The 16,365-nt window shown below is 36.7% G+C and overlaps 1 protein-coding gene across 1 annotated transcript in view; it reads right to left on the minus strand.

Annotated features, from left to right (window-relative positions):
- LRP6 (LDL receptor related protein 6) overlaps positions 1–16,365 on the minus strand; it is a 169,064-nt gene that overhangs the window by 37,381 nt on the left and 115,318 nt on the right. The window contains exons 8-12 of the mRNA XM_028119851.2: positions 12,668–12,884; positions 11,807–12,096; positions 10,293–10,519; positions 7,524–7,708; positions 6,548–6,874 (exon numbers count right to left, since the gene is read on the minus strand). Of these exons, the coding sequence (XP_027975652.1) occupies positions 6,548–6,874; positions 7,524–7,708; positions 10,293–10,519; positions 11,807–12,096; positions 12,668–12,884 (1,246 nt within the window). The remainder of the gene's footprint in view (positions 1–6,547; positions 6,875–7,523; positions 7,709–10,292; positions 10,520–11,806; positions 12,097–12,667; positions 12,885–16,365) is intronic.

The raw sequence follows: 16,365 nt of genomic DNA on the forward strand, positions 1-16,365 counted from the left end.
TCACCCTTCCTCCCTCATTTTCTCTCTTTCTCTCACAAATATACACACACACAAAACTAGTAATAATGAAATCTTTTATGTTCATTAACTCTAATCCTCATAAAAAAAAACCTTGTATTTATATTTTCACTAAAACATAGTCTGCTCTGATGCTAAGATGATGTCCTAAACTTATGAAATGGGGAAATGCAACAGAGACTTAAATTTCCCTTTCCTGGGGACTAAGCCACTGATTACTATGTAATTATCTTTAATGCAGGCAAACATCTAGAAAACAACAGCACTTGACAGTGCTACCAACAACTTCAAAGTCTACTAGCATTTTGAACATCTTCATTAAAACATATATAAAAATTCCATAATTATACTCTATTCTCTTGGTATTCAGTCTACTGAATCCAGTAGAATTTTGTCCTTCTCATGGATATAAACATAAATGGCCAATCCAGAACTCCTTGCTTTATTTCTTCCTAAGCCCCACTCTTCACAACTCCATTATGTGTGGTTCCCTGGTTCACTTTACATTTACACCCAAATGTACAATTGACTTCAATCCCAAAGAAACTCATTGGTATTCATAAAGAAACCTGGTATTCACAACACTGAAATTCTTTTTTTTTTTTTAAGTGAATCATAGTTGACACACAATGTTACATTCACAACACAGAAATTCTGCTTTATGTAAGTTCTTCACTGGCTAAAAGCCCATACCCAGCTTGGAAGATTTAGTAAGTATTTCAATGATCCCACTGGAACCCTTCATTATCTGGAGTCGACTCCATCACATACTGACTTAACAACTTTTAGCAATTTTAGTAGAACCCATGCCTTAAGTAGTAAGAATACATGTCACAACAGAGTAGCTTTCTTTTCTTTTTTTTTTTTAAGAATTATTTTTTTGGCAGTACTACTTTCTTGTAAATCAAGAAAAAAAGGGGGGGCAGGCTCTAAACTGTAAGTTTCCAACAGAATAATCACCACTTTACTAAGACATACAATGAGGCTTAGACTCCAGAGTTTTAGTTGCCAACGTTTTTCCTGCCTGGGAAACAATCAAATATATATTTGGCTCCTACTATGTTTTACTGGGTACTTTTTTTTTTAAATCAAGTTTTAATCTTCAATTAGATTCTATAGTTAGGTGTTCTAGAAATGTAGATTAAGATAAAGCCAAATATGGCTCCAAATAAATGCTTGTTGGTTTTGTTTTTTTTTTTTAAGATTTTATTTATTTATTTGACCCAGAGAGAGAGAGAGAAAGCGCACAAGTAGGGGGAGCGGCAGAGGGAGAAGCAGGCTCCTTGCTGAGTGGGGAGCCTGATGTGGGTCTCGATCCCAGGACCCTGGAATCATGACCTGAGCCGAAGGCAGATGGTTAACTTACTGAGCCACCCAGGCGCCCTAAATGCTTGTTTCAAAAAGTCTGTGGATGACATTAACAACTACAACTGATTGGCTCAATATTTCTAAGAGGAAGCTAATGTTCTCACTTATTTCAATGAAGCCTTGATTCAGTCATTCAGTGCTTAAAGTGACAAAGAATATGCAATTTTGTAAACCTAAATCCATCTTAATTTATGTAACCTCTAACCCCCTTATCTAATACAAAACGGTACTTTAAAAAATTGTCATCCAGGCTATCTGAGTCTTGCATTCCCACAACGAAGACAGCTACACACACAAGCTGGAAGATGAGGTGTTATGTAGGAGGGAGGTTTTCAGTTCTCTTCTGAAGGTACAGCTGTTCCCCTGCAGCTTAAAGGGAGGCGATGCTCTCGTGTAAGACCTTCATACACCACAAGGCCAAGTCCATCGCATCTGACTGTGCCATTTGTGCACTATGCCAAGGGCACTGAGTAGGGACCAAGTTCCAGTCCACACAACATTAACCAAGCCATGCACCTATGTGCCTATGACTGCCCAAAGGAAACGTCTTTTCCTAATTTGCACCAAGGTGCCATAGAGATATTCCACCTCAGTACTGAAGAAGGGATTCCACAATTTGGCTTTCTGTTTCCTCCGTGACTTAATCTCTTTATTCACTCTATGTCAGTGACACTGGCCTCCTAGGTGTTCCTCTAATATGCCAGACCGTCTCCCTCCTCGGGCCTTTGCATTTGCTATCCCCTTTACTTAACAGGTCTTCTCCCAGATATCCAGCTAGCTCTCATTTCCTTACCTCTCTCAGTTCTTGACATAATGTCACTTTATCACTAAGGATTTCTCTGATCATCATATTTAATGTTGTAATCAATCCTCCTCCTCACCCTTTCTTGCTCTTAATATTTCTCCGTAACATTTACCTCCTTCTAATCCGTGATACAGTTTACTTATTTAGTTCAATATCCGTCTCACTAGAATAGAAGCTCCGTAAGGGCAGAGACCGATGTCTATTTCATCCACTGCTACATTTTCCACTGGCTCAAATGATGCCCAGTATGTAGCATTCAGTAAATATTCATTGAAAGAATAAATGAATAAACACATAAAGAAATAAGCATTAGATGACAATAACTATGGAAAGCCCTGTAGCCATAATTTTGAAAGTAAAAGAATAAAATTATTTCAGAGAATTGGGAAGGAAAAGAAACAAACATATATTTAAGACCTCCAATATGTCACTCATCATTTTAGATGTTAATCCCCAAAATTATCACCTCCATTTTTAGGTAAGCAAACTCAGAAAGGTTAAGTTTTTCCCCAAGGTGACAAGGTTGTTGAATGGAAGAGCACATGTATTTTTCCAAGACCTGTCGTGCTTCTTCACCTTTTATTTAACAATGATTTCTTGAATCATTACTATTTACCAAGCACTGTTGTAGGCATCTAAGATGTAAGATGTATAAGTGAAAACACAAATCAAAACAAGACAAAAAAATGCTGCTTTGGGGAGTTTATATTCCAGTAGACAGACAAAAGCGATTAACATAATAAAGAAGTTATAGTATATAAATATTAGAGCATATAAATTGTATAGGATATCAAAGAGTAATAAGTGTTACAGGAAAAAGAAAAAGTACAGGTAAAGAACACTGGCAATGGTAGATAGGATGAGCTAGATAGGATGAAAGGATGATTTGCTTTAAATAGGGTAGACCAGGTCTCACTGTGTAGGTCACAATTAAGCAAAGACTTGGAGGTAAAGTATATCCATGTAAATATTTGCAGGAAAAACATTCCAAAAGGCAAGAAGCAGTACAACAGTCCTGAGGTGGAAGTAACTGGCATATACGAAAATAACAATGAGGTTAGTGTGGCTGTCATGAAGAGAACAAGGGAGAGAAGAGTAGAAGCTGAGGTTAGAGAAGCAAAAGGAGAGGGATGCAAAGTGTAGGGTATGGATCATGTAGGCACTCATAGGCCATTATAAGAACTAGGTTTTTACTTTGTGTGAAATGGCGAGCCATTGCAAGGCTTTGAGCAGAGAAACAACACAATTGGATTTCACTTTTGAAACACAGGTCAGGGGCACCTGCATGGCTCAGTTGGTTAAGCGTCTGCCTTTAGCTCAGCTCATGATCCCAGGGTCCTGGGATCGAGCCCCACATCCGGGCTCCCTGCTCAGCAGGAAGTCTGCTTCTTCCTCTCCCCATGCTCCTCCCCCCTGCTCGTTCTCTCTCTCTCTTTCAAATAAATAAATAAAATCTTAAAAAAAAAAAAGGAAGAAACACAGGTCAAGGAGTAAATCACACACAATGCTCGAAAACTTTCTGACGGCAAGTACTTTGTGTTAAAATTCTCTCATAATCTGCCTTGGAATCTAACATTATCTCTACACAAATATTAAATAGTACTCATTATAGAAAGAGCACACAACAGAAAGTCTCTTGAAACACTAGTGATCTATCACCAAAAGGTACCCAAAGACAGACGGATATTAGGGACTGAAAGCACTGATTTCTCATGGCCTTCACTCACCAACTAATATGCACAGATATCAGCAGCTAAAACAATGATCTCAAAAGGTCTTTCCGTATTCCCCTTGTCTCCATCCTCCATCAGTCATTACCTCTATTTTCTCCTTCCATTCAAAGTCAAACTTCTTGAAAAAGGTACTACCTCCCTTTCCCTTTCTCCATTCACATTCTGACCAACTCTAATCTTTCACCATTATTTCCCTGCAATTACTCTTAAGGGTTACTAATAACCACCTTATTCAAAAATCTAGTGGCTACTATTTTAGGATTCACCTAACTCAACCTCTGCAGCATTCAACGCAGTTCTTTTTGGGAACAATCTTATTTCTGGTGCCTACTTTTCCTTCACCTCTCTGGCTGTGCTTTCTCTCCTCAGAGTTTCTTAGCTTACCAGATCTGTTCCTGTCTCTACACCAGGAGTTGGCAAACTATAGCTTATAGCTGTTTCTTGGCCTGCTGCCTGTTTTGGAATAAAGCTTATCAGAATTCAGACACATTTTAGCAATGTCTTGATAATGGCTGCTTTCATGCTACAGTGGACAGAGCTGAGCAGGTATGACAAACTGTATGATTCACAAAGCCTAAATATTTACTCTCTGGACCTTTACAGAAAGTTTGCTGACCCAGCTCTAAACCTTCTCCCTAAGTAATCTCACCCATTTTAAATACATGGTAGCAATTCCAAAATTTATTTATCTTCAACCTCATGTCTCCCCTCTTCTACCCAACTACTTATTTAATGTATCTATTTCAATGTTCCATAAGAAAATCAATACAAACATGCTGAAAAATAAACTTTTTATTTCACTCTGAAAACGAGTCTTCCTCTCTAGTCTTCTATCTCCTATCAACTATTCAAACCAAAAATCTAAGTCATCCTTGCTCTCTCTCTCCTCTTCTTCCTCACATCCAACCTATTCACAAGTTCTGTTCACTCTAGCTTCAAAACATACCTTTAATCCATGGCTTCTCTCCATCACCACTGCCACCATCCCATCACCAATGCCAATATCCCAAGCAAGTCTACCTGATTACCACACCAGTCTAGTTGACTTCCCTGCTACAACATCTTTTTCTCTTCAAATACCGTACACACAGCAATCAGATCATGTGATACCTTAATATTCACAGCAACCTTACATGGTAGTTAGTATTATTCCCATTTACAAATGAGAAATTTAAGGCTTAAAAAATTTGTGCCTTGGGGCACCTGGGTGGCTGAGTGGGTTAAGCGTCTGCCTTCAGCTCAGGTCATGATCTCAGGGTCCTGGGATCGAGTCCTGCCTCAGGCTCCCACTCAGCGGGGAATCTGCTTCTCTCTCTCTCTCTCTGCCCGGCCCCCACACCCCACACATAAAAAAAAATTTGTGACTTGCTTTAGTAAAACACAAAACTAATATGTGGCAAAGACTCCATATCATTAAACTATAAACTTACAGTCTTTTTCACAACTGAAGGCTTGTGTCAGAACACAATGAATCCTTTCCTGTGTGACTTCTTATACTTTCAGGCACAGAATAATTTCAATAGTTAATTGAATAGTTAATAGTTATTTTATATCATATTATTATTTGTTAGATTATTTACTATAATTATATGTTATACTTAAATATGTTTATATATTTATATATGATATATAATATATAATTTATGTAATATTTTCTATATTACATATTATGCATGTTATATATTACTAATTGAATAATTAAGTTAATCTGATATCCTATATCAGATTTGTTACCATTTACCCTAGTGAACCATATCCTACAATTCTCTGCCATGAATTTACTCTTTCCAATTGAATTCTCTATTTCTTTATCATATCTACCAATTAGTTCTTGTTTATCCATCAAGACATGGGCCTTCACATATACTTGAGTCATAAACCAGGTTACCCCAAGCCAACAGTGTTTGTTACACACTGTGTTTTGCTCTTATTAGCACAGTGTGTGTGTGGTTATGTGTGTTTAATATGTAATATGTATTGCTAATATTTAAATATCAGAAGATATTGCGGCCAAAAAAAAAAATCTGGATTCATGACTGCATGAGTAGATCTGGTAACATCAACTGGAATTAAGTAGCGACCACCCACTACGTTCAGAGCATGTGCTCTCTAGTTCCCCATATATTTACAACTGTTTCATACTAGGCTAAATTTACTCATATGCATTTTCCACTTGGCCTCTTATACACTTAAATTTTTTACCTTTAGTCTATTCTATGAACTTCAAAGGACAAGGAAGTTGTATTTTGAAGATTTTCTTTGCTGTACTGTTTTTACTGCTCTTCTTTTATAAAAATGAATAAATATAAATTATGTAGAGTAATCCATGTTTGACTGCCTTTCTCAATGAAGCTATGCAATTGTGCATTAAATATTTAATGCTCAAAAGACTTAATTTTTTTATTATATCAATTTTTCCATAATAGCAACTAGCTATCATCAAATAGTAAGTTACAAAAACTTGCATTTTTCCATCTTTAGTCTTTCTCTTTTGTTAAACAAACGATCAACTCTGGACTTCGACAACTTTTTACTCTAGAAAGAATATGAATTACACAGTGTTTTCAAAATCCTGTTTTCTCCTTGAATTCTACTTTGCTTTGGGGTGGGGAATGCAGCTTACCACTACAAGTCCTGTTGTCAGCATTAAGAGAGTAGTGGGCAGGGCATCCACAAACAAAACCTCCAACTGGTACAGCCAAGCAGAGGTGGGAGCAGTGCCCATTGCTGGAAGCACACTCATTCCACCCTGCTTGTCGAGAAGAGTGAAAGACGAGGATGTCCATCACATAATCCAAATGGCCCTGAATGATGGTGCGGTTTTGGCCACTGGTTTTGTTGGCACGTTCAATGCTGCGTCGGCTCCAGTCTGTCCAGTAGATGTAATCTTGGTACTGAGTTAAGCCAAAAGGATGAGGCAAGTCATCTGCTATAACTTCACGGTTGAGTCCTATTTTCAGAAAGGCAGCAGACAGGGCAGAAGCAGAGGTATGAAACATGTGAGAGGTACAAGTCTTATTGGCCAAAAGAAAAAAAAATTGTAACATATAAAATATTACATTTGTAAGCAATTTAAAATAGAACAATTTGGTTAAAAGCAATTTTAAAACCAGACCAGTCCTCTGAAATCAATCCATCTGCAGTCTGACCCCATGCCTCAAACTTATATTCTTGCTATAAATCACTGAGTTTGTTTTAAACTCCTACAAATGGTCTATTTTGACTGTAGTCTTATTTTCTCTCCATAAGGAGAAACGACTGTGAGAGCTGAACTTTTCTTCTTCCTTCAATAAAAAGATGGAAATGAATATACTGTATTTTACTAGTACAAAAAGTCACTTCAGGAATATCTAGGGAGTTATAAATTCCATTATAAGCCCAACAATAATGAAATTTCCACAAAATAAAGAGACGTGAATCCAAGTACCTGGCCCACTATTAATAATAATAAACAGGATACAATGCCAGACAGAGGAAGAATCTAGACATTCATATAAAGTTCTATTAATAGTACCTAACCAATGGTAAATAGCAGCCACAAATTTCTGCATAGAAAGAATAACATACTATCTGTCTGAATAAAAAGAAATACAGCTTACCAAGCATATTTGAAGATTCTATTAAGTTGGTATCCAGGTCTGTCCAATAAAGCCTCCTTTTAGCATAATCAATAGTTAGGCCATTTGCCCGCCCCACATTTGGAACTAATGTAGTACGTTCACTTCCATCCATGGCAGCTCGGTCTATCTTAGGTTTTCCACCCCATTCAGTCCAATACATAAATCTAAATTCAAAACAATAGATATTTAACATTTCACTTTTGGTTATTTGGGAGAAAGGGCCATATTCACGTATAGTAACTAAACAAAGAAAATACACTTTAAAACAAAGAATTTGACAAAACAAAATCATTGTTATAATTTTTTCAATTACTTTGGTATCCTCAACTAAATATTTTTTCTCATATCCTAAAAAGGAAGTGAGTCAGCTTTCTTTAGTCTTTCCAATGAATTTGTTCCATCCAAAACCCAGAAACTGGAAATAAACCAATGATTTCCTTACTGCTGCTCTTGCATTTATAAAACTAATATTCAAGAAGAGACCAAAAAATTAAAGCTGTCTCAGAATCCGATTCACTTCTGAATCAAACATTTTTACATCTTTTTATATATTTCTGAACACAAGTAATTTGAGTTTTTAAATTTTTAGACTTATTTTTCGACTTATATAATCAACTCTCCCCAAAAACAAGCTGTAGTAGTACATCAAAGGTAAAAATTAATAGCCTTTAAATGAAGTTAAAAAGCGAAGTTTGAAATGTATTTGGTCACACAGTGCAAGGGAACATAATATATGTATAAGAGCAAGGAATCACGCTTTATCGTGTCAGCTGGGCAGTGACACTACTACTATAATCCCTGTGAAATTTTAGAATACTCTCTTGCTTTTGTTTTATTTTTTCAAGTTTTTCACATTGACCTTAGAGCACCCCACAGTATAGGCTTTGTACAGATGTAAAGAGGTTAAAGCAATAAAAGAAATGTGAATGATCTAATTTCTTCAACTCAGTCACATGGCAGAGCAAGAACTAGAACCTAATCCTTAGCTAAATGCCTTTTCAAGTAAACTAGTGGGGTGCTAGTTCTGAGACATTCTTAGTACTGGGACTAGGAAAGCACTCCACATGCCACCTCTCATCAAATACCTGAGGACAGACACTCCTCAGCCCGTCAGCTGATGGCTGACTTGACAGCAACGCATGAACATGCTCTTCTGAAAATTAAAGTTAGTCCTGGGCTTTGTTTGTATTTGCACTTGTCAGCTGACAGGCACATGCACACAAGAAGCAAGGAGAAACGACTGTGAGAGAAATGTCATGGTTGCCAGCAGCCACATAAACTAGCATCCTTAGTCCCAGCTATTAAATTTGTCTGTCTGGTAACTAATGCTTAGAGTAAAGATCACCATAATCCAACCACAACATGTCAGCACAGAAAACTTTCTTTGCTATGGCCTTCTAACAAGATGGTAACTAGCCAATAATGCAATTAATGTGATTTCAAGGAAACTATTTTTAATTACATATATGGTAAATATGCTTATATGTTCACACTGTTAACTTCTGCTTTTAAAAGTGGAATTACTGGGGGGCGCCTGGGTGGCTCAGTTGTTAAGCATCTGCCTTCCGCTCAGGTCATAATCCCAGGATCCTGGGATCGAGCCCCGCATTCAGCTCCATGCTCCGCGGGAGGCCTGCTTCTCCCTCTCCCACTCTCCCTGCTTGTGTTCCCTCTCTCGCTGTGTCCCTCTCTGTCAAATAAATAAATAAGATATTTAAAAAAATAAAATAAAATAAAAGTGGAATTACTGGGACACCTGGTTGGCTCCGTCGGTCAAGCGTCTGCCTTCGGCTCAGGTCATGATCCCAGGTCCCCACATGAGGCTCCTTGCTCAGCAGGAAGCCTGCTTCTCCCTCTGCCTGCCGCTCCCCCTGCTTGTGCGCTCTCTCTCACAAATAAATAAATAAAACCTTTTAAAAAATAAATAAATAAAAGTGGAATTATTCTTCAAATTCCAGATTTCTTAGCTGTTGGCTTTTTAAAACTTGCTAATTCATGTAAGAGGATCACCTTTCCTTGAAAAACATAACATGTTATAAATAAACAACTTACTGTTTATTGAAAAGTTTACTATTTAATATCAAAGTTCTCTAAGCTTATAACAGTGGTCAAACTAATTGTCCATTTTGAATTAATGACTATTCTAAAATGGAGCTTTTTAAAATGCAACTATTTCTTAGCACATGGCATTATTTCAGTGGGTTTTGGAATGTGGTTTAACTTGAGAGTTAAATCAAGCAAATGCAAACTTGATACCTTTAAAAAGGCGTTTATTAGCATATAAGTATGATTGGTAATATTTAAATACTAATCCATTTCACTAGTCTTTCTCTACCTAATGTTAATAATGACAAGAGCAAAATTTAGCGAATTTACTCTAAATCAGTGAAATCTCAACTAAGGGGTTTTAAAGATTTTGAGAGAGAGAGAGAGAGAGAGTGCAAGCACAAGTGCAAGCAGTGGGAGAGGGAGAGAGAGAATCTCAAGCAGACTCCATGCTGAGTACAGAGCCCAAAGTGGGGCTCGATCTAATGACCCTGAGATTACGACCTGAGCCGAAATCAAGAGTCGGATGCTTAAACACTGAGCCACCCAGGCACCCCTCAACTAAAGGGTTTTAAAATAAAGCCTCCCTATGGTTTAGTTAACAGATTCCTAATCAGCACTACTTAAGATATCAAAAATACAATCCATAATTAGGTTATGTGCAACATAGTTGCAAAGAACGCATACATAAAAGTTGTTTACCCTTCAGCAGGGTCCAATGCAAGAGCTCTGGGACTATCTAAGTCTTTCCACACCAAAACCTGTCGGTGCTGCCCATCCAACTTTGACACTTCAATTCGATTCGTTCCTGTGTCTGCCCAGTACAAATTCTTCCCAAGCCAGTCTACTGCCATGCCTTCTGGATAATCTAAGCCGAATTCTACCACGTGTTCCAGCGCACTGCCATTCATAAAGGCTCTGCTGATGGTCTGCAAAAATAAGATTAACAACAAAAACACATGGCTTAAGTACAAAACACTATCCAGAAAGAATGTTTGTTTTGGTTTTTGTTGGGTGGGAGGATCCAGAAGAGCCAGGGCATAGTTTCTTAATACAAGTCACATATTTACAAGCACAGAAAAAACCTGATGTCAATCTCTAATAAATGCAACTGTGCCCTTAAGTTTTATTATCAAGCCAGGGAGACATTTTTATAATTCTTAAGGACCAAAAACTTATTCTAGTAAGACAGTAGAATGACCTGGCTTTTAAAATCTATTAATAATCTATTAGTAATCAAGTGAAAAACATGACCAGAATGTTGTAGACTCATAACTGGTAGTCAGCTTCCTGAAGGTTCTTGAGAGTATGGCATACTCTCAATGTGTCAATCTGGAAAGATCTCAACAACCTTATACATTATAAAATGTATATAACCATTATCACATTATTACCACTGTAATTCTGAGTCCCCCAAAATTTAAAATCATAATTCAAGCTATTAATAATAGCTGCTACTTCTTGGCAAGCACTACCTTAAGTCCTTTGTACACATATATTTCCTCAAAATATCCCTACAAGATAGGCATTATCTCTATTTTCAAGATGAGGAAATTTAGAAGGCCATACAATACAAGCCAAAATACATTTACTTACTTTATTCATTCACTCAATTAATAGATTTTACTGAACATCTTTAGAAAATTCAACTCTGGCTCCAATACTCCATGATTTTTGCCTATTAGACAAATTTTACACAAGTTATCTGAAATAAGCCCAGAGCTATCTAGAAGAAGGAAAGATGATTCTCCAGATTTTCTGGTCAGGAGCTCCTCCTTGTTATTGACTCAGTATGTTTTTCAATATTTATTTTAAGAAAAAGAAAATAAAGGTATACTCTAACTCTGGAGTTTTCTACCTCAGCCAGACTACAAAATTTTGTTTAAAATAAATTAAGAGTCAAGCTTCTATAAGCCATTTATATAACTGCTTACTCTTTACTTGTAGAAAATGTCACTCATTATCCTCATGTGGAACAAAGCAGAGGAAGTTTATGTCTTGCAGATTTAGAACACTCAAGCAAAGTATATTTTTAAAAAAGCACTTAATTAAATACTGAATGGACCTTCCCCTTGACTTCCTTTAAAAAGTTATGGGCTTTTGTTGAATTCTGCTTACTAAGCAATGAGAGAGAGTGATCATAGTATGAAGACTCAGACATTTTAAAGCTCTCCCTTCTAGTCTTCAGTTGTAACATTCCAATTCTTTTGGCTAACCTTGAGTGATATATCCGTCCAGTAAATGCGGTTGTCTGTTACATCAAAATCCAAAGCAGAAGCTTCTTTGACACCAGTGAGAGGAATGGCCACATTATTATTGTTAGTTTCCAAAGAAATTCGCCGGATATCTGCTCTCCGTGAAAACAAAAGGAAAGCCTCTGGGACAATGCAGGTCTTCATGTCACTGATGAGTTCAAAGCCTATGGGGCAGGCACAGCGGAGGCCCTGAGGCCTATAGAGGCAAAGATGACTACATCCCCCATTTTCCTCAGCGCAGGGGTTGGAACCTAAAAGGTGTATTAATTATAAAAGGGCACAGAAGGACAAACACATCGACACAATCAACATATTTTCACTTGAAAATGACTAGGCGTGTGGTTCACAAACACATGATTATATCTGCTCCCAACTATACTATCAATTCTAATCTCACATAAATAACCACTATGAAGATTAATAGGGAATAAAAAGCCAGGCGCAGTGGTGCAGGCCTGTAGTCCCACCTACTCGGGAAGTTGAGGCAGGAGGAACACTTGAGCCCAGGAGTTCTGAGTTGCAGTGCATCCACTATGTTAGTCGGCTGTCCACAAGAAGTTAGCATCAATATGGTGACCTCCTGGGATGCCACCAGACTGCCTAAGGACTGATGCAAGGGCCCAGGTCAGAAATGGGCCTATGCACTACATTGAATACTAAGCCTACATTTAAAAGGCCTACTCCTGGTTAAAAAAGAATTAACAGATCATTTCTATATTCCCATAAAACATCAACAATTTACAGTGCTGCTGTACAAGCCACTATCTCTGTATTTTTCTCATTCTTGGTTTCCATCTCTGAGGGAATTTGGGAATTACTTACCAATGATTCGATGAACGTTTGTGGCCTTTAGGCCCATGAGGTCAGGAAGTTGATCTATGATGATTTCCCTCTCTGCACTTCGTTTGTGTACTCTTTCGATGCTACGCCTCTGCCAGTCAGTCCAGTAAACATAGTCACCCAACAAAGTAAACCCAAATATGTGAGGAATTTTGTCTTCCACTAGTACTCGTCTCCCAGTGCCATCAGTATTCATAACCTTCAAGTTTAAGTTTAAAGACAAGAGGTAAAGATGTGTACTTATTCTTCAAATGCATATAAAAATAACAAATCCAACTGCCTTTGTATCAACACTGAAAAGTGTCATCTTGGTTATTCCTACTACAAAGCTTTCTTTCAGAAAAGGACAACATGCTAATTTAACAAGAATGATTTCAAATACTTAGTATATAAGCTCATATTTTATCTCTATTTCTCCAATCTCTTACTACCCTTCCTTCTAAAAATTCTGGCAATATTAGCTTAGTATGTATCTCTTCTATTAAGTGACTACATAAAAAATTAAAACTACAGTATCATTTTTGTACATTTGCTTTTATTATAACATACCTTTGTACACATTATTTTATTACATATTTTGTTTTATAACATATTTTATTATTCCTGAGAGTTTTGTCTTTTTTACACTGAAGGAAACTGAAATTCATATAGGATCACACAGCTTGGAAACATAGTTATCTTTTTTAGGACTCCTTCCACTTACTATACTGCTTATTTCATTGTTTTCATTTAAAATTTTTTTGAAAGCCCACAGATAAAAGGGCTCTCAATACATCTCTCAGTCTCCTATGATTATAACTGTAAATGTATCTGGGGTTTATAACACTCTCTGCAACTAAGTTTCAAGTAACTAGGATGTACCTACGCTTTCCAACTATGTAGCAACATTATTAAATTCATTCTGACACTCTCATTATAAAGGTCAGCAATTTCCCTGGAAGTGGCAAAGGCTTTTCTGTCCCTGACATTCCTGCAACATGCACTAATCTTCTGTTCTAAAAGATGGAGTAAGTCTTCTAAAGTACCAACACAAGTCACCAGCTGAGACCATTTCTACCATTAAAGTGGCCTGTGTGCCAGGCAAAGTGGCTTTCAGAAATGTTATTCTGGTAATAAAAACAAGTACATGCAAACAATGTCTGCCCCACATCCTCCTAAAAAACAGTATCACAATCTTTTATGCAAGTATGAATTTTTTTATCCATAAAATTAGTAGGAAATAGTCTACGTAAGTCAATACTGTGAGTGCCTAAATGGAATGACAACCAGATGTTATCTTTATCTCTCCTCTCTAAAATTTTAAAATTCTTGCTGACCTTCCAAGAACAGCCAAACCTTGAAAACAAAGTACTTAAAAATTGAGTGAGGAAAACTGTGCTATATCCCTGTATTTTCACTAGCATATATCAATAAATATTTCAGTTATATCTGATAGAAGAGATTATATTAACTGAATGTTTATCTGTTCATATCAGATACAACAGGACTTCCATTAAGCCAGCTATATAATCGGTATTTAAAAGAATTAATAAACACTCTTCCAATTCCTATATTAAATACTGTTTAAAGTTAATAATTTCTCAATTTGAAACATGAGTCTAGATTTTTTACATTCATATCTTCTTACAAGAGATCATTCCTGGACATACTTTATGTCTATATCTTAAAATTACTTTGGTATTTAAGAGTAAAAGTACCAAGCAGAGAAAAAGGGTCAATAATTTGTTTACATATCTAACTAGAATGTGACTTCTAGAATAGCAGGAACCTAATTCATCCATTTATGTGCTGACCACTTCTACTATTAGTTTGACAAAGAACTCAACAAATATTTGTTAAATAATTTTTAAAAGGAGATAATTTCCTTAGACACTCAGGAAACCTCCCTAAAAATGGAAATGAAAATTTATGTAACAGTTCTTATCCTTAGATTCTACAGCTTAGCCATTTGAATGAATGAACGGTATTCTTGCCCAAATTTTAAATCCATGTTAAAAAAAACAAACAAAACAAAAAACCACAGTACTCCTTATTTTTGGAGAATGAATACATTTCTGATCCCTCCTAAAAGCAAAGCTCCAAGAATTTCTGGCCCCATTGTATTACTGCCTGGAAACTGTGATCAGAGTGAAAATCTTTCCTTTATTAGACATACAACAGAAACACCTTTATTTTAGTAGGGAAAGTTTAGTTTTCAAAACTCTGTATTTTTACCCGCATCCTAATACAAAGATTATTTCTTGACCTCTAGCCTCTTCCTCTAACCCCCTTATAAGAACTTCCTCTCAGTACTACTTCCTTCCTTCCCAGGATCTTCAGTATCTCCCTCTCCATAGGGTCCTTTTCTCTGCCTTTATCATAATACAATTTCTCCCAACTTAGACACAGTTTAAAAGTAGAATGATTCTGTTTTTACTGCCATACTCTTTGAATGTGATCTGTAACAGCTGCCTCCACCTCTTATCACCACTCATTCCCTTAACTCTCTACCACTGACTTCCAATCTATGACTCAGAGGAAATAAATCGACTGAAAATGGTCAATGATACTTCCTTGCTTTTCTCAGTTCTTGTGCTCTTTTGATTTTTTTTTTTTTTTTAAACATTCGATACTCTTCACCACCATCCAAATGCACTGGATTTTCATGGCACCGGGTGACCTTATCTCTTTATCTATAGCGAGGATAGCTTTTTATCTCATTTTACTGGTTCCCCTTCCTTCTTCAAATCTGGTTGGATATTTTCCAAGGCTTCCTGAGTTCTTCTTTGCAAACCACCCTTTAAAGCCTATCAAATCAGGGTGCCTGAGTAGCTCAGTCGGTTACGTGTCTGCCTTCGGCTCGGGTCATGATCCAGGGGTCTTGGGATCGAGCACTACGTTGGGCTTCCAGCTCAGCGGGGAGCCTACTTCCCCCTCTCCTTCCTGCTCTGTCTCTCTCTGATTAAAAAAATAAAGCCTATCAAATTTTATAGCTTCTACTATTATCTTATGTAAAAAAAATATGTAAAGTTCTAATCTAAGGTCTCATTAGTTTCTACTGCAGTTATTTCCAACTGCATCTCCTGGAAAATGTACTGCTACCTTATCTAAAATATCATATACTTAACAGTGAACTTCTGTTCTCTATTAGGGGGAGTTCATCCCATCAGAGTGTCTAACACACAGTGCTAAGTATTATGCATTGTAACACTCTAAAATACTACTCTTACAAGCTTATGATATATTAAAACATGTCTGACTTGATTTTATTCCTAGTTTAGTATTATCTTAAACAATTATTCTGCATTATCTTACATTTAATAAATTAACGCCAATTTTGCTGTACTATGCCCAAATACTGGCCTTCCTATTAAAATTTACTTGCTGATCTAAAGGCTACGCTAAATGCCTAATATTGAACTTCTTTGTAAAAATAGAATTTAAATTTTTCCCCCCAAAACGTCATAGGATCAACCAACTCTCCTTTCAGTTGTTTCAGCCTGCAACGTTTCTGTTTGTTCATTTTGATAAATGAACAACTTAAAAGATGGCAGCTTAAGTATGAATTTGGATAATGGGCGAAGAATGAAACTGAAAATCACAGTGAGAAAAATAACAAAAGCACAATTCCAAAAGATCCTTTTAAGTTTACACAATTAAGCATCTTCTATTTAGCGGTTACTCTCTCTGTTTCTGCTCTC

This window comes from Eumetopias jubatus, unplaced genomic scaffold, assembly GCF_037043125.1.
Source record: "Eumetopias jubatus isolate StellerSeaLion01/CBP00866 unplaced genomic scaffold, mEumJub1_p1.0 scaffold_8, whole genome shotgun sequence".
In the NCBI taxonomy this organism is placed as follows: Eukaryota; Metazoa; Chordata; class Mammalia; order Carnivora; family Otariidae; genus Eumetopias; species Eumetopias jubatus.